General features: G+C 38.2%; 1 protein-coding gene and 1 long non-coding RNA gene across 2 annotated transcripts in view; both read left to right on the top strand.

Moving 5' to 3' along the window:
- Window positions 1-6,872, top strand: part of LOC141907855 (uncharacterized) — an 81,784-nt gene extending 74,912 nt beyond the window's left edge. The window contains exons 88-96 of the mRNA XM_074797599.1: window positions 568-712; window positions 1,025-1,136; window positions 1,597-1,882; window positions 2,463-2,664; window positions 3,190-3,383; window positions 3,733-3,875; window positions 4,583-4,700; window positions 4,842-4,938; window positions 5,482-6,872. Of these exons, the coding sequence (XP_074653700.1) occupies window positions 568-712; window positions 1,025-1,136; window positions 1,597-1,882; window positions 2,463-2,664; window positions 3,190-3,383; window positions 3,733-3,875; window positions 4,583-4,700; window positions 4,842-4,938; window positions 5,482-6,872 (2,688 nt within the window). The remainder of the gene's footprint in view (window positions 1-567; window positions 713-1,024; window positions 1,137-1,596; window positions 1,883-2,462; window positions 2,665-3,189; window positions 3,384-3,732; window positions 3,876-4,582; window positions 4,701-4,841; window positions 4,939-5,481) is intronic.
- A 10,781-nt stretch (window positions 6,873-17,653) lies between these two features.
- LOC141906716 (uncharacterized) lies at window positions 17,654-18,464 on the top strand. Its single transcript, XR_012619397.1, has 3 exons — window positions 17,654-17,766; window positions 17,859-17,923; window positions 18,393-18,464. It is a non-coding gene; the product is annotated as an uncharacterized LOC141906716 (long non-coding RNA).
- The last annotated feature ends 7,210 nt before the right edge of the window (window positions 18,465-25,674 follow it).

The following is a 25,674-nucleotide window of genomic DNA, read 5'->3' as shown; positions in this document are numbered from 1 at the left end:
ACCGAGCTGTTCATATCTTCATTCATAGAATTAGCTCAGTCAGTTGAATATTTGAAAGTGATGAAGACTTAAATCTAACTCACAACTTTGGAAACAAGGTCCTGCTAGTTAGATATTTTAGGAAACATTTGTGCAACTGACTCCAGCATTTTCTGAATTCATCATTTCAAGTTATAGTTTACTTTTCATTTCATTCGATATTAAGTTTTTGTCTAAACCAACTTCAACATTGACTCAGTGAGTCTGGGTCCGGAGTTTTGGGGTCTTGGTTTCCAGGGCAAATGATACGAAAAAAAGAAAATTTGACCCAGGTGTAGTCATTAAGTTACTCAAAGGTTGGTTACGAGTTAACCAGTGGATAGTTGACATAGCGACAATTCAAAGTTCATTGTTGCTATAGTATTCATCCACCGGTTATCTTTAACCAACTTTTGAGCAACTGCAGCCCGTGTACGATGGCTAAAGTAAAAATGGGGCATTGGCAAGAATCAAAAATCCAACCACTTACCTAAGTTATCCATCAAAACTGACCCACTTTCTAATTCTCAAATAAAACTTTTTCCGCAGGTGATTTACGGAAATATAGTGTGTTCCGACTGGGATCGAGATTACATCGATTCCGTTGTTGGTTACGTGTTACGCAACATCGGAAACGGTTCAAACAGCATCCGATTGGGAAACATGGAAATACCGAAACCGCCGAAGGATATCGGTAAGTTCATCTGTTTCGAAATCTCAGAAACCACGCCTCCTTAACCTTATAGCCCAAGGATCAGTTGCATGTCGCGACTAAAAGTGTTCTTAAAAGTTAAGACTAGTTTTACATTATCAGCTTGGCTTTGGAACTAATGACGATCTTCTGCCCAAAGCTCAAGTTGTACAGTTGCCCAGAACTTAAAAACTGGGTCATTGGGCGCACTTATGCACTCCTGAATCAAGTTAGATATCTTATCTAATGGTTCTGTAGTTGGTTGCGAGTTATAGTAAATGACTGTATCTATTTAGTGTTGTAATATTGTTACAGTGCCGAGTGGATTTGCTGATTGGTTGGATGAGAAGATGTCTACGTGTGATACGGCCAGCGTCGACGGGTTAGCGATGCATCACAGCGCTGAAAAACACTTCAATGACGGCTGGTAAATTACTGCTCTATCAATATCAATACACTGTTTACCATCCATGCTTCCTGCGGTCAGCAAAAATTTCCCAAAATCAGAGAATTTGAAAATAGTTTTCCAGGTTTTTGAAAGTCAGAAAATTTCGAAGTCTTTAGATAGCACTGGAGTCAGTAAAAGTCATGGGATGTAGGGAATAACAATATTATCATGTTTTCTAGTCTTTATTGAGTAATTTTTTTTTGGCCCTAATAATCATCATCTCCGACGAGATCCCTCAATATGCGGAAAGTTTCAGAGTGAAGTGTCAGGAAATAAAATTGTAAATTGGGAAGAAAGGTCTTGGAATTTGGTCGTCGATTATGAAGAGCAGGAACCTTGAGCGCTAATAAACATGCACATGTTTACTGTTGACCCACATGCACATGTTAAATGAAGTCTATATATTGCAAACTGATATAAATGTTAATTCTATTTGCAGCGCTCATGAATTCATAGAACAGTTGAACAGACTATACGACACGTTTAAACTGGACGACGGAGAAGTCGCCACCGTCGCTTTTAACGAGATAAACATGTATCGATTGAGAACGTCATTGGACTTGTGTCTGGATCGGTTACCGCCGCTGTTAGAGTTGGGAGAACGTTCGAAATTACCGGGCGAAACGAAACGTTACGATTTCCCGTACCACGTACCGAGTGTTCTCAGCTACGCGACCGTCGCCAGTACCATCATGCCCGAATCACTAGGATACGTCCTACTTCAGGTACGTCTTTAGTTCTTTGGAAAAAAGATTTTAGTCGAATCTTGCATCGTTCAGTGCCGGTGATAATCATGATGATAACCTGGAAAGCCCTAGATGATCATGATGATAACCTGGATAGTCCTAGATAATCAATAGATAATTTGTATGTCAGTTTCTGCGATTATCCTCACTGGAGCTGTAATATAGTCAGGCTTTACTCGAAATTGACCAATGAGCGGTGAGAATGAAGCTGAGATTGTTGAAATTGCCAGCCAATCCGGAACTGTGAATTCCCGTGTGCAAATATCTTACTGTAAATAGGAAGAATCAGCTACAAGATTCTAAGCCAGCAGGGCTCGGTTTCGTTAAACTCAAATTTTTGTTGCAATTGCCAATGGTTACTTCATGTTTTCAATGAGGACAACAATTCAAACTTAACAGTTTTAGGCTTAAACTATTTCGTGAAACTGGGCCCAGCGAACGTGTCAAGCTGTCATAGACTTTTTTTGTTATTTCTTATTCTTTCTATTTCTTTGCATTTGCTATTAACTTATTTCGCTCTTTCTATTTCAAAACGATGTAATTTTGTTCGTTATTTCAGGAATGTTTATGGATGAATTCGTTGTTGTGTCACGTTAGACAGTGTATCTATGAGTTACAGCAGTGTTTGTTGACGGGACCAGATTCGATTCAGCAGACGCTCGTAGAAACCGCGCGTAGTTTACAGTGTGAGAATATCCCGGTGTCGTGGGTTCATCCGAACAGTCAACCGTGCACCCATACGTTACTCACGTGGCTTACAGGTAGATACCAGAAAATCATATACATCTACCTAAATAACAAAATACTGTCCGGTCAAAGTTGCTATATAAACAAGGGGTGGGATTGAAGGGTTTATCAAGTCAAACCTGGGCACAGTTGCTCAATAGTTCAAGTTAAACTGCTGGATGAATGTCATACAGTGATAGCTGAAATTGAATTGTAACTAAAAAGTTTATCGACTCTTATCACATAGATATTATATCTTAGTATCTTTGGGCCAGTTGCACAGTCGTGACTTAAGTCTAAAAGTGGTTTTAAATTGTTAGATTGGCTATAGAACTAAGTTGGTCTTTGACTGGTCTTAAGTCTAAGCCATGACTATGCAACCGGCCCCTGGTTCTTGAGCTAAATTTAAAACCAGATTGTGCATAATAAATCGCGTAGATTAAAGACCATTAAGTTGTGATTGCCTAATATCAAATTCAAACCATGGTTACCCGGTATATAGATTGGGCCCAGATCGACATTTGATACAAATTAATGATATTTTGGTTATTTTGTTGTAGATGTGAAGAAACGTTACGATCAGATGCGTTACTGGGTGAAATATGGAATGGTTTCATCGGTTAGTGATCTGAATAAAGCACCTCCTCACGGTCGCGTACAGTCCGTCTGGTTAGGAGGATTCGTCAATCCACAATCGTTATTCACCGCCCTTAGACAAGAGAAAGCTGTCATCGTAGGCTGCACCGCAGATCAGGTAGGAAAACATGGCCGCATCCCATAAATCACCCTTATCATTTGATACATTACCGGTGAGAATATGGTTGCTTCTATAAGTCACCCCATGACATCATCAAACTCCCTACTAGCGAATTGATCTATAGACACTTCCAGAAAAGATGTCTGCCTACATAGATCTCCCTATGACATCATCAACTTGCCTACTAGTGATTGGATGCATTTCTGTAGAATATGGTTGCCCAGTCACCCAATGATATCATAAATTTGTCTACCAGTGAGCCATATTTTGTGGAAGGGTCGATATGACCGCCCCCTCCTCTGTTGAAATGTGACATTAATATTTCGTTGATGATATATGCTTGTAGATTGTTCTAACGTGTGATGTGGTTGAAAGAGAGGAGAATTTAACCGATGAAATGGAAGATGAAGCCGGAGTGTTTGTTACTGAGTTATACTTACAAGGAGCTGACTGGGATAATAATACATTACGTCTATCACATTCCATTGAGTAAGTTAAAAACATTCCTCTCGTCTGTATGAGTCAGTAGAATTATGATTATGAGTCAGTAAAATTATGATAATCTATAAATGACGACTGTCTCCATGATGATGACTTGGTAAGATTTATCGTTACTGAAGTGGCTAGTGCGCTTGCTTCTCTGACCTACAGTAGACTCAGACTGCGCGTTGCCTCTGATCTACAGTAGACTGAGTGCTTGTCTCTGATCTACAGTAGACTGTGGGCTTGTCTCTGATCTACAGGACCCGGTTCCACAGTTGTGAGTTAGAATTAACTCTGAGTTAAAATTAGTTCATTTTCAAGTTAACTCTGAGTTAAATCTTAACTCAGAACTGTGGAACTGGGTCCAGTAGACTCTACGCTTGTCTCTGATCTACAGTAGACTCTACGCTTGTCTCTGATCTACAGTAGACTCTACGCTTGTCTCTGATCTACAGTAGACTGAGCGCTTGTTTCTGATCTACAGTAGACTGAGTGCTTGTTTCTGATGTACAGTAGACCGAGTGCTTGTTTCTGATCTACAGTAGACTGTGGGCTTGTCTCTGATCTACAGTAGACTGTGGGATTGTCTCTGATCTACAGTAGACTCAACTATTGCCTCTGCTTAATTTAGCAAAATAACTCGGCTAATAACGACATATCTTTCAACAGTAAACTGAATGATTGCATGTTTGTTTCTCTGTGTGTTATTGTAGAAGTGATATCAATCCTATACCGATGCTGTACGTGAAAGCTGTTCACGAAAGTGAAATATCAACAACTACCGAATCTGAGACTGCTCACAAATATTACTGTCCAGTTTTCATGAACAAGGTAGAATTTTAACTATTCTTCAAATCATAATGAAATGCACAATCTCCAATTCAACCCTTATTGATATGGCCTCTGCCAAAATGATGTGAATTGCATATTGAATGAACAATGATTTTCACACATGTATAAATTTTGTTGTAGGCTCGACAAGTTTGTGCATTTACGTTACCACTGAATGTCGAAGACAGTTCTACTGATGAATGGATTCAAGCAGGAACTGCATTACTCATTGATCCAGGTATAATTCACTAAACACACTCAGGACCCACCAGGTTCCATCCGTTCTAGGTTTAGTTAGACTTTAAAAAGTCGAAACTAGTTTTATTTGCAGTGTTTTAACCCGCAAGCCATATTTCAACCAAGAACTTTGGCAGCGAATCGTGAGATCAATTCCAAAGTCATGGCTTAGAAACTTACGCTCAAGGACCGGTTGCATACTCATGGCTTAGACTTAAGAAGAGTCTTTAAGACCAACTTAGTTCTATAGCCAATCTAGCAGCTTAAGACCAGTCTTAAGATTGAAGACCACTTAAGTCATGGCATGTCAACTGGCCCCAAAGTCTTAGACTTGTCTTAGTTCTAAGGCCAATCTAGCAATTTAAGACTACTCATGAGACTTAAGACCAATTGACCCCAGGACCCAGTTCCACTTTAAGATTTAACACAGAGTTAACTATAATTCATAACTATGGAACCAGCCCAAGGTTTATAGAACTGGCATTCAATCTATTCTTTTCTATAATGAACTAATAAAAAATCATTTTTAATTTGTTTAATTAAGGAATTCCTGAAAACACGCCAAAAAGAACGAAAATGATACGATACTGGAAACACCAGGGGGCGCTTTCACCAGAAATTCCCGATTACGAGTCGGAAATTCTCGACGACGAACGAGAGACGAACGTCAGCGGCGGTAACGACCAATCGAAATCGAACCTGACCGTTTCGAAACAATACTCGTCGCAACAATCGCAACTGTCGAATATAGTCTACACGCCGAAGGGAACACCGCTGCCCCCTGGATTACAACTTGGACGCGAGCAGCATTTCGGCCTCGATGAAGTTTCAGTAGACGTCGAAGCTCAGTTCGGAAATAATCGGCAATCGAAAGAAACGATTTCGAGTTCTGAGAATCAGCTGCAGACGACTGATGAGGACCAGACGCAGAATCATGAGGAGCAGATGAGTTACGAGGATCATGAGGAGCCGGAAGGAGCAGGAGGCAGCACGACTCGTTCTGAGCAGACGGACAAATCGACGAGCGACAAACCGGTCGCCGCCGAGATCGATTCCAACAATAGTGCTCGTGTGTCGGCTGCTAGTCGTCGTAGTAACGTCAGTCGTCATAGTAACGCGAGTCAACATAGTAAAGCGAGTCGCCGCAGTAATGTCAGCCACCATAGCAACCCGAGTCTTAATCGTGGATCGCGACAATCGATTGGAAAGAGTTCGGAGGTCGGATCGGTGAAATCAGAGAGAAGCAGCCGCCATTCGGTCGTCCCGGAGACGGATCGCAGTAAATCCTCGGAGATGTCAGATGCACCTGCTGCTGCTGCTGCTGCTGCTGCTGCTGCTGCTGCTGGAGATAAAGTTCAGACAGATGCTACAAAATCAGATACAACTCCCAGATCTCAAACTGATAGCAAAAATATCGCATCTGATGCATCTGCTGGACCTGACACATCTGAGCCTGAACCGTCTGCCAGGTCTGATCAGTCTGCCGAGCTTGAACCATTGGCTGGGCCTGAACAATCTGCTGAGCCTGAACTATATGCTGAGCCTAAAGCATCTGCTGAGCCTGGAGCATCTGCTGAGCCTGAACCTTTGGCTGGGCCAGAACAATCTGCTGAGCTTGAACCATTGGCTGGGCCAGAACAATCTGCTGAGACTGAAGTGTCTCCTGAGCCTGATCCTTCAGCAGGGCCTGAACCATCTGGGCCAATCCCATCTACAGAGCCTGAACCATCTGCGGAGCCTGATCTCTTGGCTGGGCCTGATCAGTCTGGGCTAAGCCCATCTACAGAGCGTGATCTGCATGAAACCTCAAATGCGCCTCAAAGTTCAACTCATTCCCTGAGTTACCAACAGAATATAGGAGTTGACTTCAAACTGGATGTCAAGGTGACTGGTGATGGCCAGCATGAAGAACAACAGGAGGATCCCAAGGTTTAAACCAACAAAGTGATACAAAAAATTTAGAGAAAAGTGTCAAAATATTACAAAACCATCAAAGTGAAATTCATTTATTTATTTTCAATGTCGAATTAAATCTGTATTTATTTTTTTTATCAATTTACATCAATGATTCAAAGTTTCAAAGTTAAAGGAGATTATTTTCTTAAAAAATGCAAACCGAGGAGAGGGGGTTAAAATCAGTTTCTCCTATGACGCTTAAAACTTAAGATTATAAAGGGGGGATCGAAAGAACAACATTTACTATTGAAAAATATTCATATATCCTCGACTGTAAAATGTGTTGTTGTGAGGGAAAGTGGTAGAATTTGAATATTGTCAGTCTCTTATTATCATTCCGCCGTCCACGTCCTACAGTGTCTTTACACACAGATAGTAGGCCTACTGTAGGCCTTGTGAGTTTAGTTACAGCTGAAGAAAGCATAATTTTTATACAGCTACATTTTTCGAACCGTCCAAAAATACAGTCAAACCCGGTTTTAAGTCGTCATCGGATAAGTGGTCAATATTTTTTGTCCTGGACAAGATTGCTATTGAAATCACTAAGAATAAGTTGTCCACATTACTGTGGAGTCGTCTATGATTTTTCAGTCCCAATTTCTATTCGCAATTCAAGTCATTGATTTTATAGGTCGTCACATTACTGAAAGTCATATCTATTTTTGAGTCCTAATTTCATTTCAAATTAAATTTATTAAGTGAAATAAGTCGGCGATTTCTTCAGCAGCGAGTTTGACTGTAGCAGCAAATATATATTTCTAGATATTTATAAGATAAACCTGATTCCATTTATACATTTATTTTGAATGATTGAAATAAAATTTATTTTGTGTTAGAATTATACAATATAACGAATCATCAGAGTGGTACATTCGTCGATCGTTAAGGATGACGTCACTCTGGACTGACGGAGATTTCCGAGATGAATTTGAGAATAGCGTTGCTATTGTACTAAGTACAAAATTTCCCAATAGCGTAGCTCCCGTGCTATTCCGGACATATGCCACCCCCTGATGGCAGTACCCCAGACATTTCCTCCGAAAATGCCAAAAATGAATTAGGTAGTCATGTCGGAACCTAGACGGCATACCATTTGTGAAAAATGTGTTCGGCCAGACTTTGCCGAGGAGGGTGGGCACAGACAGCAGCAATGCCCTGAAACACAGCAGTCCACACAGCAGTCCACACTAACCCGCCCACAAGCACCGGTCACTCAGTCGGTTTATCACATTCAGATCTAGGCCCAGATTATTGTGATGAGTTTTAAAGGTCATTTGTTTCTGGTATTCGTTCATCGGGTTGTTGAATGGTGGAATCGTCAAGCACTTCTTCTGATCCAAGTGGCACTGGACCCCTAGTTTTTTTTAAGACAACATTTCAAATCGGAGTAGTTTTTTAACATATAATAGGCATTCGCTACATCGTCATGACGATAAGATACATGCGTTTCATATCGATATTGACTACCCACGAATTTTACAGGCCGGGTATAATCCAAATATTGAACAAGCGAGTTGAAAAAACCAATCATTAAAACCAACCTTATGGATTAGACGAGAAGATACACAATATATGATGAAAACGAGAGAAATCCCATCATCAGGCCTGACGATGGCTAATAGTCTTTAGCCGAAACGTTGCGCAAATACATATACTCTCCTACTCAAGTTTCTCGTTTTGGCTGAATTTATTGTGGTATTTTTCTCGTAACATGGATTTTTGTTAATTACTATTTTATGAAAGTTAAAATATGTCACGTGACACCAAGTCTTCCTGTCTCGTTATTAATGAAACTTGGCGTTTGCTGTAAAACTGTATCATTTTAAAATTATGATATATAGAATAATGATTGCTGAGTTGCGATCTGTTCTACTCGATACCAACTCTTAGCGGTTACAATGTCTCAATACTTCAATCCTAAAAACCAGCTGGTGCCTAAGAGCGGGAAAAGTGTTTATACTATAAACTCTCAATGTGTTCTGTTCATTACTGTTATCCCAGTGACGGATAGCTACAGTGTTGCTGTCACACACTTGATGCATCTCCCATGTCTAACTGTCTGTAGAGTCCAGTACTATACGCGGATGATCTTATAAACCCCTAATCATTATATCTGATACTAATCACAGCTCCTCCGCAATCAGGGTGACCAGAATTTACCAATAGCAATGCTTGTTTATCACTTATAACACACGGACCTCCCACGGTACGCCTATGATGGCTAATAGTATATATTAAGCCGAAACGTTGCTCGAAATATATAATTTTACAGTAGAACATTTTGGCTGAATATATAGTGGAATATCTCTCATTATTATTTGGTATTATTGATTAAAACTTGAGACAACGGCTGTCTCATACATAGTATTTGCTCGAATTAAGTAAATACCTTACAAAGTTTATTCACCCATGTATGCTCTCACGACGCATGTTTTCACGCATAATCGATACCAGACATATCATATGATATTCTTCAATAATCTTCCATTTGAATTGTAATTATATATGAAATGCAGACTTTAACTACCAACTGTAACCTAACAATCCGTAGACACTCAAACTACCGATTTGAATCTGTCGACTTTTAATCTCTGAAAGTATGCTGACTGATATTGTACGGCGTTAATTGTGTATTCACCTAGTAAATATGTTTCAGCAGAACTCTTACTTCCATCATCATAACACCAGACAACTAAATTATCCCAGAGCTGCTTTTCACAAATACAAATTTTATAGCAAATCATTTCTTGCTCAGATGCCACGCACCTGGCGTAACACTGCCGACTGTCGTCCCGCATCAAATCTCTTTCGTATCTATTCAGGAAACGAACCTTAGATAAACTACATTTAATTATATATAGAAACTTCGATAGAAATATCAGCAATTCCCTCATCACTGTCTTTCTCGAAAAAGATTCATTGTTGGTCACTATGTACTACTACTGATTATGATAATTATGTTTGTTATTACCATTAATATAACGATTATTATTATCATCATTTCTTTTATTTCATTTTATTTTTATTACTAGTGGAAAGCCAATGTTTCAAACAGAAAATCTGTGAGGAATAGAAACTAACATACGATCATTTCTCAAGGTCGCGGATTTGGGAGCCGGGACGGGCAATGATACAACTCCTTATATTGGGGGCAAGGGGGCATATTGTCCCCCTAGAAATTTTGGAAAAGTGCTCTTTTTGCAAATACATCCTATATAACTGCCCTTTTCGGGTTTCTCTGCCCCCATACAATTCAAACGCTAGAAACGGCCCTGATGGGAGCCCGTAAGGGCCAATTGAAAATGTCGAAAGATGTAGTCCCGAACACACGTGAAGTATATGGAGTATCGAGGTTGGAAAATGGGAAGAATGGAACGTCTCGCCCCAGAAGCAGATTGACACGTTTGATAATTGAATAATTCCTCCAAAAAAAACTAGTGTGTCTTTTTCTTTATCAACAATTAAATCATAAAAGATCATTCAAAAAGATACGCATTTAAATAGAAAATGTAGTATTATAAATTGAGCCTAATGAAGTAAATAGCTTAAAGTTTTGGTCACCCAGTCACACTTTATTTGGGATATCAATTTTCATAATTAAGCGACAGTAAAGCATTTTTCGTGTTTGCTTTTGATGCACATGTTTTCAAGCAAAATCGATACCACGCATATATATAATTCCGGTAAAATAATCATTTAACATATCGTGAAATTCGCTGCCAAAAACCGTAAGTAAAATAACACCGGGAACATACACGATTTGTAAACACAATGTTTTGAATAGTTAATAGCTTTTATCAACAGTTTTCCAACTCGTTTCATTTACATAGCATTACAAGCCACACACATAGGAAAAAAACTTAAACCGACCGGTCAAGATTTGGCCTACAAGGCACATCACAGTTTTTATATCCAAATTTACTGTTAAATGGCGTTTGAATTGCTTGAGTAGTTTGCTTGGATGATATATAAATGTATCCCTGATTCTGTACTCAATTTTTAATCGACTTTATAGTAATATGGTCTTTCGATTATTCAAAGTATTCGCCAATTGGGAAAGTGTATTTTACAAAGAAAATCTACGATTCTAAATTTGATGAAATATCGATGACAGTTCAGTTTTCATCGAGTTCCCTAAGGACGCTGGAGACAGGTGGTTAATATTCATTTTCGAGGATTGTTTTTAGCAACCTGACAGAAATATACAACATACTCCTTTACGACAACGAACATTCTGTTAGATTTTTTTAGCAATTAAAACAGCGAAATTTATACAAAAGCTAAAACTGTTTTGTCTATTCGTGTTTGTTATCAGTTATAGATAAAGGAAAATATTGACTTGAATATGAAACTAATATTATCGACACTGTTACTGGTCTGTTCTACAGCGACAGGTAAATATATCAATAAAAATGTCGACATTCATAAATATAGCTATCAGGCAGCCTTTTGGGGATATTATCGTGCACCGAATACACCTGCTGGCGTACTATCGTCGTCACAAAATTATTCTGAATAATTTTGAATAAACAGACTAACTAAGATATAAGATATGGTACGAATTAGGGGCAGTTTACAAAATAAAAACTTTACGCAACTAAACAAATCAAAAGACGAAAAGTAAACTAGGCGTAGGCCTTATTGTGTAATATATGAGTTATATATCAAATGAGAAAGGAGATGATGAAGATTTAACAAAATAAAGGATTTAATGGATCAAAGGGCAAATAATGGTCAACCAAGGGTTAGGCTATGACCCAACTAAGTACAGTAGGCAAGTGACCCCAGGTTAAAAAGTCAAGTTGCTAATCTTTGTTCGCATTGATGTCGTTTATTCAGCTGATACGTGTTGTGATGTTGGTTGGACAAAAGCTGGAAACAACAAATGTTTAATCTTTATGTATTCGTTTACGACCCCTCAAGATAATTGTAGGGGTTCAGTAGTGGCCAGCATCGAAAGCATGGAGGAGAATAATGTAGCTCAAAGTAACTATATATCATAGAACGATAACCACACTCAAACGTGAAGAACGGATAATAAGATAAAAACCCACTATGTACAAATTAAAAGAATTTTTAAAATCGATTTTATATTTGACATTTTTTGAATGAATGAATTCTTGATTTAAAAAATTCTTTTAATTTGAACATAGTGGGTTTTTATCCTATGAACGGTATATCATGTTTGAATGATGCTGTGTTTTATAGAGGAGTGGAAGGTGATAGAAGTTTAACTAACACAATACTGTCATCATTTCAGGACTGATACCTTTTTACGTGCACACTGCTTCGCTTGGTTTTAGAAGACCATTTGACTTCGCTACGGTATGTAGGAGTATTCCCGTGAATAGATGTAACGATTGATAGTGAAATTACGCGCAATCACCGGGGATCGAACCCGGGTCTCGTACACAGCATGCGTGCTAACCAGTAGACCAATAGAACTAGTCCTATTGACCAATTCAAATTCATTGACCAGTGGTTATACCATAGAATAATAAGTTCATAGTTCTCTATCGTTCAGAAACATCAGGACTAGCAGCAGTTGTCTGCTATACGTGTACATAAGTTATAACGTTGTACAATGTATATACGTACGAGCTGAGCACATCAAATATTAATGACAGGCTGATGTCGCCAAACCCAGCGAAAACGTAGTTATATTTCTTTTTCATTCATATTGCTGCAGGGTTTTACGCGATGGAACAATGGAGAACCGAATGGAAATGGTATTCGCGGCGCTCCTTATGAAGATTGCGTTGAAATGTATCGAAGTAATGGTCTGTGGAACGATATTTCATGCTCGACTGCGAGGTACGCTATTTGTTCGAAGCCCTGTGGACAGAAATAGACGCCGGACGACATGAACGTCGCTAATATTCTTTTCACCAACTCTTCACTCGATTTCTCGGGCGGACAGATTCCCGCTCAGCAGCAACCAGTCTTTATATCTAGTCAATCAGATGCGTGGTATTTATAGAGCAAACGTCATACTGGTATAAAGGCATCTGATTGGCTAGATATTAAAACTCAAAATTTGCGTATTTCTAACGTTTAAATCTAACATTATCTTGAAGAATATTTTCTCATTTTGTTCGGTATGAAAAATAAAACTATTCTGTAAAATGACAATTTGCGGTTTTACGCTTAAAATATGTAACGCAGAAGCACGGTGACGTTTAGTACTGAGGATCTTCGCAACCAGGTAGAAAACAAAGCGTCTTGCGCACAACACACCGTTACACAAGTAGAGTTCAGAGGTGCATTTGTTTGAAATCGGTTTGTATAAACCGGTTTAAATCGGTTTATTGCGTCATAAATCGGTTTGCCGTACTGTGAACAATTGGGACTGAACGAAAAGTCAATTTAGGTCAGCTGACATCGAAAATTTCCTTATTCCGCCATCTTGGAAAAGTCGGTTTGATGTTGCTTCGTGAACGGTTTAGTCGGTTTGCGCAAACCGTTTACGCCTGAATAATGACGTCGGTTTATGCAAAAACGGTTTGTAAACCGGTATAAACAAAGACGATTTTCCTACAAACCGAAACGGGTTTGTGCAAACCGATTTCAAACAAATGTGCCTCAGTTCTCTCTTCCGGTTTGAGCGAAACGGTAAAACGTATATAGTTGAATCTTGTCTTTAGTAAAGGTAGTCTCCCGGTAACAAAGTTATTCATCTCACGGTAAGAATACACAAGATTGGGTTCATCTATCGGATATAGAATTATCTGAGCGTGACTTAGAAATCGGTCTACTTATCGGCAAGGCACATTGCGCCAGATGCGTATGCGCCAATAGATACACGAACTGGACGAATTTCCATGTAGAAATTGCAGGCACCTTTTTGCTACGACCATCAATTCTAGCTCGTTCTATGATATTAAAACGGCTTTCTTCAAGACACTAGAAGACACAAGAGTCGTCACCATCGGGACAATTCTTCCATGTAATCAGGAAGCTTGGACTGTTATCAACGGCCTTCATCAAGACAATAATAACCTAGAAGACACTGCAGTCATCACCGTCAGTGCAATTGTTCCGAGCGGTCAGGAGACTTCCACTGTTACTAAAGCAGCAATTAACCTGTTGTCTGTAAATATCCCTCAGACATTCAACAGACATTCACCATTTTCCCAAAACATGTTCGTCCAGGCGTCGCCACTACCTGATGGCAGTACGCCTCCATTTTGAGCTATCTCCCATAAATAAACGCCGATTTCGTTGTGAGATATTTTTCGTAGAGTAATGGTTATAGGCTCGTTGGAAGCAGAAAGTCTCCTTGTTTGTATTAAAGCTTATTTCATGTGAATCGGTTGAGATTTTTGGAATTACAGTCGATTGAAGTGGAAAGGTCATTTTCAGATAGACGATTAGTTGCCACCCTTGTATTTTATTATACAGGGATACTGGGATTGGTCATTAATACTGTTTTTATTCATTCACAATCAATGGGACAAGTCCCTTTGGCTTTTACCGGTTACAATGTCTCAATATTTCAATCCTAAAAACTGGCTAGTATTATTGCCTAAGAGCGGGTATAGTGTTTATATCATAAACTCTCAATGTGTTCTGTTCATTACTGTTATCCCAGTGACGGATAGCTACAGTGTTGCTGTCACACACTTGATGCATCTCCCATGTCTAAATGTCTGTAAAGTCCAGTACTATACGCGGGTGATCTATAAACCCCTGATCATTATACCAGATACTAATCACTAATCTCCTCTGTATATACCCCTGTTTTTAGTCAATATCTCACACCTGACGATGATCTCTAGTGTGAGATCGAAACGTCGTGTTCTTATGTTTTAGATTGTTTCAATAAACATATTCTCGATTTTAGATTTCTTTTTAATTTTTAGATAGTGGGTTTTTATCTTATCACTAATCACAGCTCCTCTGCAATCAGGGTGACCAGAATTTACCAATAGCAATGCTTGCTTATCACTTATAACACACGGGCCTCCCACGGTACGCCTAATGATGGCCAATAATATTTAGCCGAAACGTTGCTCGAAACATATGATTTTACCATAGAACTATTTGACTGAATACATAGTGGAATATCTCTCGTTAACATTGATTAAAACTTGATACAACGGCAAACTCATACATAGTATTTGCTCGAACAAAGTAAGTACCTTACAAAGCTTATTCACCCATGTTTGCTCTCAGGACGCATGTGTTCATGCATAATCGATACCAGACATATCATATGATAATCTTCAATAATCTTCCATTTGAATTATGATTATATAGACAATATAGGCTATAACTACCATCTGTAACATAGTGTAACCTAACAATCCGTAGACTCTCAAACTTCCGTTATGAATTTGTTGGACGATTAATCTCTGACGGAATGCTGACCGATGATATTGTCCGGTAATGATTGTATATTCACGTTTACGCTCATTTTCACTTAAGAATGTCTCGGGTAAAACACTTGAAGTCTGGCGTTTATTCCTATAATGTTTCAAACAGAAAATCTGTGAGGAATAGAAACTAACCTACGGTTATTCCTCAAGGCCGCGGATATGGGAGCCGGAAAGGGCAATGATACAACTCCTTACATAGGGGGGCAAGAGGGCATGTTGTCCCCATACAAATTTTAGTGGTGCCCTTTTTGAAAATCCATCCTATATAACTCGCCTTTTCGGGTTTCTCTACCCCCTTATAATTCAATTAAATTATGAAAGATCATACAAAAAGATACGCATTCAATTAGAAAATATATATGATAATATCAATTGAGCCTAATGAAGTAAATCGCTTAAAGTTTTGGTCATCTAGCCCCCTTTGTTTGAGATATTATACTTTTCATAATCAAGCGACAGTAAAGCATTGTTCGTGTTTGCTTTTGATGCACATGTTTTAAAGCAAAATCGATACCACGCCTATATATAATTCCGGTAAAATAATCATTTAACATATCGTGAAATTCGCTGCCAGAAACCGTAAGTAAAATAACACCGGGAACATACACGATTTTTAAACAAAATGTTTTGAAAGTTAATAGCTTTAATCAACAGTTTTCTATCGATATCATATTATTATTTTAACAAGTGAAAAGAAAATATTTTGTTATTATTATCATTAATTTTATTGCGAAACTCGGTTCATTTACATATAATTACAAGCCACATACACATAGAAAACAAAACCTTAAACCGACCGGTCAAGATTTGGCCTACAAGGCACATCACAGTTTTTATATCTAAATTTATGGCGTTTGAATTCCTTGAGTAGTTTCGATTATTCAAAGTATTCGCCAATTGGGAAAGTGTATTTTACAAAGAAAATCTACGATTCTAAATTCGATGAAATATCGATGACAGTTCAGTTTTCATCGAGTTCCCCAAGGACGCTGGAGACAGGTGATGAATATTCATTTACGAGGATTTTTCTTTAGCAACCTGACAGAAATATACAACATGCTTTGATAATTCACGCGTATCATTTTTTTGTCGGTGACTCAATTAAATTCAATTATCGATATTCGAATGCAAAACAACTTTGATCCTTAATATTATATAATTCATTTACTGTCGATAATAGTAAGCAATGTGTTATCTTTAAGGCAAAGAATGTTTTTCAATTAAGTTTTGTTTTTGATATACCGTTACCAACTATGAATGAATACATTCCAATTACAGATTCTAGGATCCTTAGGTGAATGTGATTAGAAAACCCCTTTGATTTGCATAATAATCGATATCATTAAGGTTTTCTATTATTTTCTGCATTTTCTATTATTATCTTCTATTATTTTGCAGAAAACTCGTTTGTTATTCTGGTGATTATATCTAGTGTTGGATACAGTCAAAGAAGTCCATAGTTAGATTATGCCCCATTGGCTCTTTCTTTAGATCCCTGAATGATTCACAACTCGCTGAACATTTCACGCGCATGCGCTACTCGCGTTAGCCCTATAATTCCCAGTAACCACTGGAAGCAGTTCCTTTACGACGACGAACATTCTGTTAGATTTTTTTAGCAATTAAAACAGCGAAATTTATACAAAAGCTAAAACTGTTTTGTCTATTCGTGTGTGTTATCAGTTATAGATAAAGGAAAATATTGACTTGAATATGAAACTGATGTTATCGACTCTGTTACTGGTCTGTTCTACAGCGACAGGTAAATATATCAATATCAATGTCCACATTCATAAATATAGCTATCAGGCAGCCTTTTGGGGATATTATCGTGCACCGAATACACCTGCTGGCGTACTATCGTCGTCACAAAATTATTCTGAATAATTTTGAATAAACAGACTAATGAAGATATAAGATGTGGTACGAATTAGGGGCAGTTTACAAAATAAAAACTTTACGCAACTAAACCAATCAAAAGACGAAAAGTAAACTAGGGGTAGGCCTTATTGTGTTGTATATGTGTTATATATCAAAAGGGATGACGAAAAATGATATAAAGGATTGAATGGATCAAAGGGCAAATAATGGTCAACCAAGGGTTAGGCTCTGACCAAACTAAGCACAGTAGGCAAGTGACCCCAGGGGCCGGTTCCATAGTCGAGACATAAGTCCAAAAGTGGTCTTAAATCTTACGACTGGTCTTAAGCTGTTAGATTAGCTATATAACTAAAATAGTCCTAGACTAGTCTTAAGTCTAAGCCATGACCGGAACCGGCCCCTCAGGTTAACAAGTCAGGTTGCTAATCTTTGTTGGCATTGTGATGTAGTTTATTCGGCGTGTGTTACAATACCGTGTTGTGATGCTGGTTGGACAAAAGCTGGAAACAACAAGTGCTTCAAGTTTTCTCCGGGATGGAAGCACGCATACCACCATTGTCGTTCTACACAAATAGCCAGAATCGAAAGCATGGAGGAGAATCGTATAGCTCAAAGTAATTATACGTTATGTTTGAATGATGCTGTGTTTTACAGAAGAGGGGAGGGTGATAGAAGTTTAACTAACACAATACTGTCATCATTTCAGGTCTGATACCTTCTAACGTCAAAAGTGTTTGGCTTGGTTTTAGAAGACCATTCACCTTCCCTTCGGTATGTAGGAATATTCCCGTGAATAGATGTAACGATTGATAGTGAAATTACGCGCACTCACCGGGGATCGAACCCGGGTCCCGTACACAGCATGCGTGCTAACCAGTAGACCAATAGAACTAGTCCTATTTACCAATTCAATTCAAATTCGTTTGACCGGTGGTTACACTATAGAATTATAAGATTATAGTTCTGTGGTTATCCAAGCGGGTCCTTCACATGTATAAACAATGGATATAAGGTTTTGTGCATCGGCAGCTGACACTTTTTCATCTTTCAGAAAAATCAGGACTAGCAGTAGTCGTCTGGTATGCGCGTACATGAGTTATAACGTTGTACAATGTATATACGTACAATACTATATCGACGAGCTGAGCTCGTTTTGCGCACATCAAATATTTATGGCGGGCTGAGCTCACCATACGCAGCGAAAACGTTATTTATATTTTTTTCATTCATATTGCTGCAGGGTTTTATGCGATGGAACAATGGAGAACCGAATGGAAATGGTTATCTGATGGGCACTTCTTATGAACCTTGCGTTGAATTGTATCGAAGTAGTGGTCTGTGGAACGATGTTTCATGCGCGCTTTTTTTGACAGCTATTTGTTCGAAGCCCTGTCGACAGAAATAAACGCCGGATGACATAAACGCCACTAATATTCTTTTCATCAACTCTTCACCTATTCATCCTCACTTGCCGGGGTTTGATTGCCGCCCACTGAAGCTCGCGCCAACACAAACCCTTGCTGCAAACCATTCATTGGTCTATTACATCGCCCACGATTTCTTGGGCAAACATATAGACTCAGCAGCAACCAGTCTATCTTATATATATAAATCTTCAGCGTTTTTAATCCAAATTCAGTTAGATTTGAAACTTGAAAATACAAGGTGTTTTTGTTACAAAACTTACCACCGCACCAGACTCAAACCATGTGTCGGTACTCGACAGGGAAGTGCAGACCTGATCCAAAGAGGCGTGGGGGAAGTCATACTGAGATTAGACAGTCCTACCCTTGTCGCCAGCTACTCCATGTGTACATCTGACAATAAAGACATGGTTTGGATTGAAAGCGCTGTTGAGTTTTCTCAAAATTTGTGTATCGTTAAATTCTAATATTATCTCCACTACAATATTTTCTCATTTTGTTCGGTATGAAAAGTAAAACTATTCTGTATAACGACAATTTACTGTCGTCGTATAGCGATGAGTTTAATGGAAACTATTTTAATGTTTACGCTTAAAATATGTAAGGTAGAAGCACGGTGACGTTTAGTACTGAGGATCTTCGCAGCCAGGTAGAAAACTAAGCGTCTTGCGCACAACACACCGTTACACAAGTAGAGTTCAGAGGTTCATTTGTTTGAAATCGTGTGTGGTGTTCATTATTGTTATCCCAGGGGCGGATAGCTACAGCGCTGCTGTCACACACTTGATGCATCTCCCATGTCTTAATGTGTGTAGAGTCCAGTACTATACGCGGGTGATCTATAAACCCCTGATCATTATGTCTTAAACTTATCACAGCCTATATACTACTAAGGAGACATAATTTACCGATAGAAATACTTCTTCATCACTTTCTTTTATACTTATAACGCACGTACCTTCCACAGTACGCACAATGATGGCTTATAGTATTAAGCCGAAACGTTGCTCGTAATATACCATTTTACCATAGAACTTTTAAATGTTTTGGCTGAATTTAAAGTGGGATTTCTCTCGTTATTATCGATTAAAACTGGAGACAACCGCTGCCCATTAGTATTTGCTCAGATCAAGTACCTTACAAAGCTTCACCCATGTTTGCTTCCAGGACATGTATTTTCACGCATAATCGATACCAGACATATCATATGATATTATTCAATAATTTTCCATTTGAAATATAATTTTATTAAATGCAGTCTTTAACCACCGAGTGTAACCATCTGTAACATAGTGTAACCTAACAATCCGTAGACTCTTAAACTTCCGTTATGAATTTGTGGACGTTTAATCGCTGAAATGATATTGTCTGGTGTTTGTGTACGCGTGTACGCTCTTTTCAGTTAAGAATGTCTCGGGTGAAACACTTGAAGTCTGGTGTTTATTCTTATAATGTTTCAAACAGAAAACCTGTGAGGAATAAGAACTGAACATACGATAATTTCTCAAGACCACGTTTATGGGACCCGAGAAGGGCAATAGTACAACTCCTTACATATATTAGGGTCGTATTAAACAGGGGGCAGTGGTGTCCCCCTACACATTTTGGAAAAGTGCCATTTTTGCAAATACTATTGTTATAAAACAATATCCTATATAACAGTCCTTTTTCGGGTTTCTCTGCCCCCATAAAATTCAAACGCTAGCTACGGCCCTGATGGGAGCTCGGAAGGGCCAATTGAAAATGTCTAAAGATGTAGTCCCGAACGCACGTGAAGTATATGGAGTATCGAGGTTGGAAAAATGGGAAGAATGGAACATCTCGCCCCAGAAAGCAGATTGACACGTTTAATAATTGAATGATTCCTCCAAATAAAATTATAGTCTATTTAAAACCTCTGTTATTGTTCTTTATCAACGATTAAATCATAAAAGACCATTCAAAAAGATACGCATTTAAATAGAAAATTAAGTAATATATATTGAGCCTGATGAAGTAAATAGCTTAAAGCTATTGATCACCTAGCCGCTCTCAGGGATATTTTTCAAAATTAAGCGACAGTAAAGCATTTTTCGTGTTTGCTTTTGGTGCACATGTTTTCAAGCAAAATCGATACCACGCATATATATAATTCCGGTAAAATAATCATTTAACAAATCGTGGAATTCGCTGCCAGAAACCGTAAGTAAAATAACACCGGGAACATACACGATTTTTAAACAAACTGTTTTGAAAGTTAATAGCTTTTACTCACAGTTTTCTATCTTGAATTATTTTTACAAATGTAAAGTAAATATACCTCTGATTCTTCACTCAATTTTCAATCGACTTTGAAACAATATGGCCTTTCGATTATACGCCAATTGCAAAAGTCTATTTAACAAATAAAATCTACATTAATTCTAAATTCGATGAAATATCGATGACAGTTCAGTTTTCATCGAGTTCCCTAAGGACGCTGGAGACAGGTAAATATTCATTTTCGAGGATTGTTTGTAGCAACCTGACAGAAATGTACAAAATACTTTGATAATTCACGCGTATCTTTTTTTCACGCTTTCCTTAGATCCTTGAATGATTCAGAACTCGCTGAACATTTCACGCGCATGCGCTACTCGCGGTAGCCCTATAATTCCCAGTAACCACTGGAAGCAGTTCCTTTTCGACGACGAACATTCTGTTAGATTTTTTAGCAATTAAAACAGCGAAATTTATTCAAAAGCTAAAACTGTTCTATCTATTCGTGTTTGTTATCAGTTATAGATAAAGGAAAATATTGACTTGAATATGAAACTGATGTTATCGACTCTGTTTCTGGTCTGTTCTACAGCGACAGGTAAATATATCAATAAAAATGTCGACATTCATAAATATAGCTATCAGGCTTTTGGGGATATAATCTTGCACCGAATACACCTGCTGGCGTACTATCGTCGTCACAAAATTATTCTGAATAATTTTGAATAAACAGACTAATTAAGATGTGGTACGAATTAGGGGCAGTTTACAAAGTAAAAACTTTACACAACCAAACAAATTTAAAAAAAGAAAAGTAAACTTGGGGTAGGCCTTATTGTGTTGTATATGTGTTGAATATCAAATACGAAAGGAGATGATGAAGATTTAACAAAATAATTGAATGGATCACAAGGCAAATAATGGCCAACCAAGGGTTAGGCTTTGGCCCAACAAGGCACAGTAGGCTTGTGAACCCAGGTAAACAATGCAAGTTGCTAATCTTTGCTGGTATGGATGTTGTTTGTTCAGCGCGTGATACGTGTTGTGATGAAGGTTGGACGAAAGCTGGAGACAACAAATGCTTCAAGTATTTTGGTGGATGGCTGCAGGCATACCAGCATTGTGGTTCTTCAGAATTGGCTAGGATCGATAGCATGGAGGAGAATGATATAGCTCAAAGTAACTATATATATATATATATATATATATATATATATATATATATATATATATATATATATATATATATATATATATATATATATATATATATATATATATATATATATATATATATATATATATATATATATATATATATATATATATATATATATATATATATATATATATATATATATATATATATATATATATATATATATATATATATATATATGTTTGAATGATGATGTGTTCGATTGAGTCTAACTGACACAATACTGTCATCATTTCAGATCTGATACCTTATCAAGTAAGGACTGTTTGGCTTGGTTTTAGAAGACCATTTGACTTCGCTACGGTATGTAGGAGTATTCCCGTGAATAGATGTAACGATTGATAGTGAAATTACACACAATCACCGGGGATCGAACCCGGGTCTCGTACACAGCATGCGTGCTAACCAGTAGACCAATGGAACTAGTCCTATTTACCAATTTTATTCATATTCTTTGACCAGTGGTTATACCATAGCTAGTTTATAGTTCTGTGGTTACCCAAGCGGGTCCTTCACATGTATAAACTATAGATATAAGGTTTTGTTCGCCACTTCTTCAGCAGAAAAATCAGGACTAGTTAAAGTAGTCTGGTCTGCGCGTACATGAGTTGTGCAATGAATAATAGTGCTATACATGAATATACAATTAACTATATATGACGGGCTGAGATCGTGATACGCAGCGAAAAGGTTAATCATAATATATTTTCATTCGTATTGCTGCAGGATTTTAGACAATGGGAGCATGGAGAACCGAATGGAAATGGTAATACGAAATTCAGTTCTTATGAACCTTGCGTTGAAATGTACCGAATTGGTGGTCGTTGGAACGATGTTCCATGCCGACATAAGATGCCAGCTATTTGTTCGAAGCCCTGTCGACAGAAATAGACGCGAGACGACATAAACGTCACCTAATTCTTTTCATCAACTCTTTACTCAATTAGGTTACCGGCACCACTATTGTGTGGCATTGTGAGTATTATGCGAGGATCTACCAGGTATCCCTAATAGTTACTGGGTTATCAAGCTTCAGTCTCACTTCTACATTTCACTTAAATTCGAATTCAACTTTTCCAAATAGTAAATAGATTTTCAGTGAAATCTATAATCACTGAGTGTGAAAGTGCATCTTTTTTCGGATTTGGACGTCTAAAGATCCAGTTAGAATCTCATTGAAAATGAACCAATTTCCAGTACGGATGACCCGGTGTATTTTTACGCCATCAAGTGTGTGCCGGTACCCGAACGAGGATTGAACTAATTTCATCTGCGTTTTTAATCCAAATTCAGTTTGATTTGAACCTTGAAAATACACGGAGTTTTTTTCTACCAAACTCATCACTGCACCAGACTGAAACTATGTGTCGGTACTCGACAGGGAAGTGCAGACCTGGTCCAAGAGAGGCGTAGGGAAAGTCATACTGAAATTAGACAGTCCTACCCTTGTAGCCAGCTACTCCATGTGTACATCTGACAATAAAGACATGGTTCGGATTGAAAGCGCTGTTGAGTTTTCTCAAAATTTGCGTATTTCTAACGTTTAAATCTAACATTATCTTGAAAAATATTTTCTCATTTTGTTCGGTATGAAAAATAAAACAATTCTGTATAACGACAATTAACGGTTGTCTTATAGCGATGAGTGTAATGGAAACTATTTTAGTATTATACGTTTAAAATATGTAACGCAGAAGCACGGTGACGTTTAGTACTGAGGATCTTCGCAACCGGGTAGAAAACAAAGCGTCTTGCGCACAACACACCGTTAAACAAGTAGAGTCGGAGGCGCATTTGTTTGAAATCGGTTTGTATAAACCGGTTTAAATCGGTTTATTGCGTCATAAATCGGTTTGCCGTACTGTGAACAATTGGGACTGAACGAAAAGTCAATTTAAGTCAGCTGACATCGAAAATTTCCTTATTCCGCCATCTTGGAAAAGTCGGTTTGATGTTGCTCCGTGAACGTTTTAGTCGGTTTGCGCAAACCGTTTACGGCTGAATAAAGACGTCGGTTTATGCAAAACCGGTTTGTAAACTGGTATAAACAAAGACGATTTTCCTACTAACTGAAATGGTTTGTGAAAACAGATTTCAAACAAATGTGCCTTGAGGTTTCTCTTATGTCCCTCAAGTGCCTAAAAATTGCATGAAATTGTGCTGAAATTTCGGATTTTCTAGACCCTTTTTTGGGCTGCGTGGATACTTAGCTTGCCCTATTCAGTATATAATATGCCCTTTTCATTTTTTGCTCCTGTCAAAGTCTGCCCCTGGACAGGCCCTCCTTATTGCCTATGAGCAGGAACAGTGTTTATATCATAAATTCTCAATGAATGTCGTTCATTACTGTTATCATAGTGACGGATAGCTACAGTGTTGCTGTCACACACTTGATGTATCTCACATGTCAAACTGTCTGTAGAGTTCAGTACTATACGCGGGCGATCTATGAACCCCTGATTATTATATCTGATACTAATAACAGATCCTCTGTTATCACAGTTTCCTGGGTTTACCGATAGTAATACATGTTTATTACTTATAACACACGGGGATCCCGCATGTGGATCGAATGTAAGCCCGCAATTCATCATATGAATAACACTGATTAATTCCGCTTCTGCTGTTAAATATAATAATCTTTTTGAACGAATACAATAAACAAACATCCGTCCCCGTGAGTCGACAGTGAAACACTTTACAAAACGGTAATCCCCATCCGGGAGCTGATATCTCTTCACTCGGTTTCTATCAATCAAACTGTTTACAGGGTTTTCTAGCAAACGTAAAACATGAACGTCTCTTTCTGACTGCACGTAGACACTATGACCACTGATTACTAAGGTTTGAAATCTAGACACGATACTAGTAATATCTTCTTGTAACAGTTTCTGTTGATATTTATATTTTCTCAGGTAGAATTTCGTGTTTTTCCACACGAGTACAAATAGACACCCGTCACTATCAGTTGCGAGTCCTAGTACACGGCCACTACATGTTATGTATTTATTCACTGCATTAATATAGATATCACTGGTTTCCCAGTCAGCACATATTATACGTGACTGTCGACCCGTCTGCTCACCAGGTAATGACGTCACTAGGTTTGGTCTGAAGTCTGTCAGAACTTGTTGACTGGTCATCAATGAATCAATGACGTCAAGTTCTAAATTAAATATGCCGTTATCAGTAGATCTTTCCACTTCATCAATTCTCCCTATGACATCACCAATAGTTCCCCCTATCGCGTCATCGATAGTTTTGTTCAATTTTACTTCCAATGCTACAAGTTGTTGTTCAGTACAGCACCGGTTCAATCTCTCTTCAAGTTGTTCTACTGACAGTTTCAATTGACAGAATTTATTTACTAAATTATCATGAAACAGTTTAACATGATCATGACATTCATCAATGTCTGGTCGAACTGTCTGCGCTTCAATGATCGGTTCAGTGTTCACTCTAAACACGTATTCGTTCCCGTGGCGACTAGCACCGATCACAAGACCCGAACCTATCGATTGCGGTGATTGTTGAAGTCGCGATTTGTAGACTTCACACATTTCTTCATTTTCACATCTAACGACAAACACGTGATTCTGAGGTTGATGATTGAACGGGATGGGATGATGCGGTATCTCCGC

The sequence above is a fragment of the Tubulanus polymorphus genome, chromosome 6 (genome assembly GCF_964204645.1).
Source record: "Tubulanus polymorphus chromosome 6, tnTubPoly1.2, whole genome shotgun sequence".
NCBI lineage: Eukaryota > Metazoa > Nemertea > Palaeonemertea > Tubulaniformes > Tubulanidae > Tubulanus > Tubulanus polymorphus.
The sequence above is the reverse complement of the archived record's forward strand: the minus strand, read 5'-3'. Positions and strand labels throughout refer to the sequence as shown.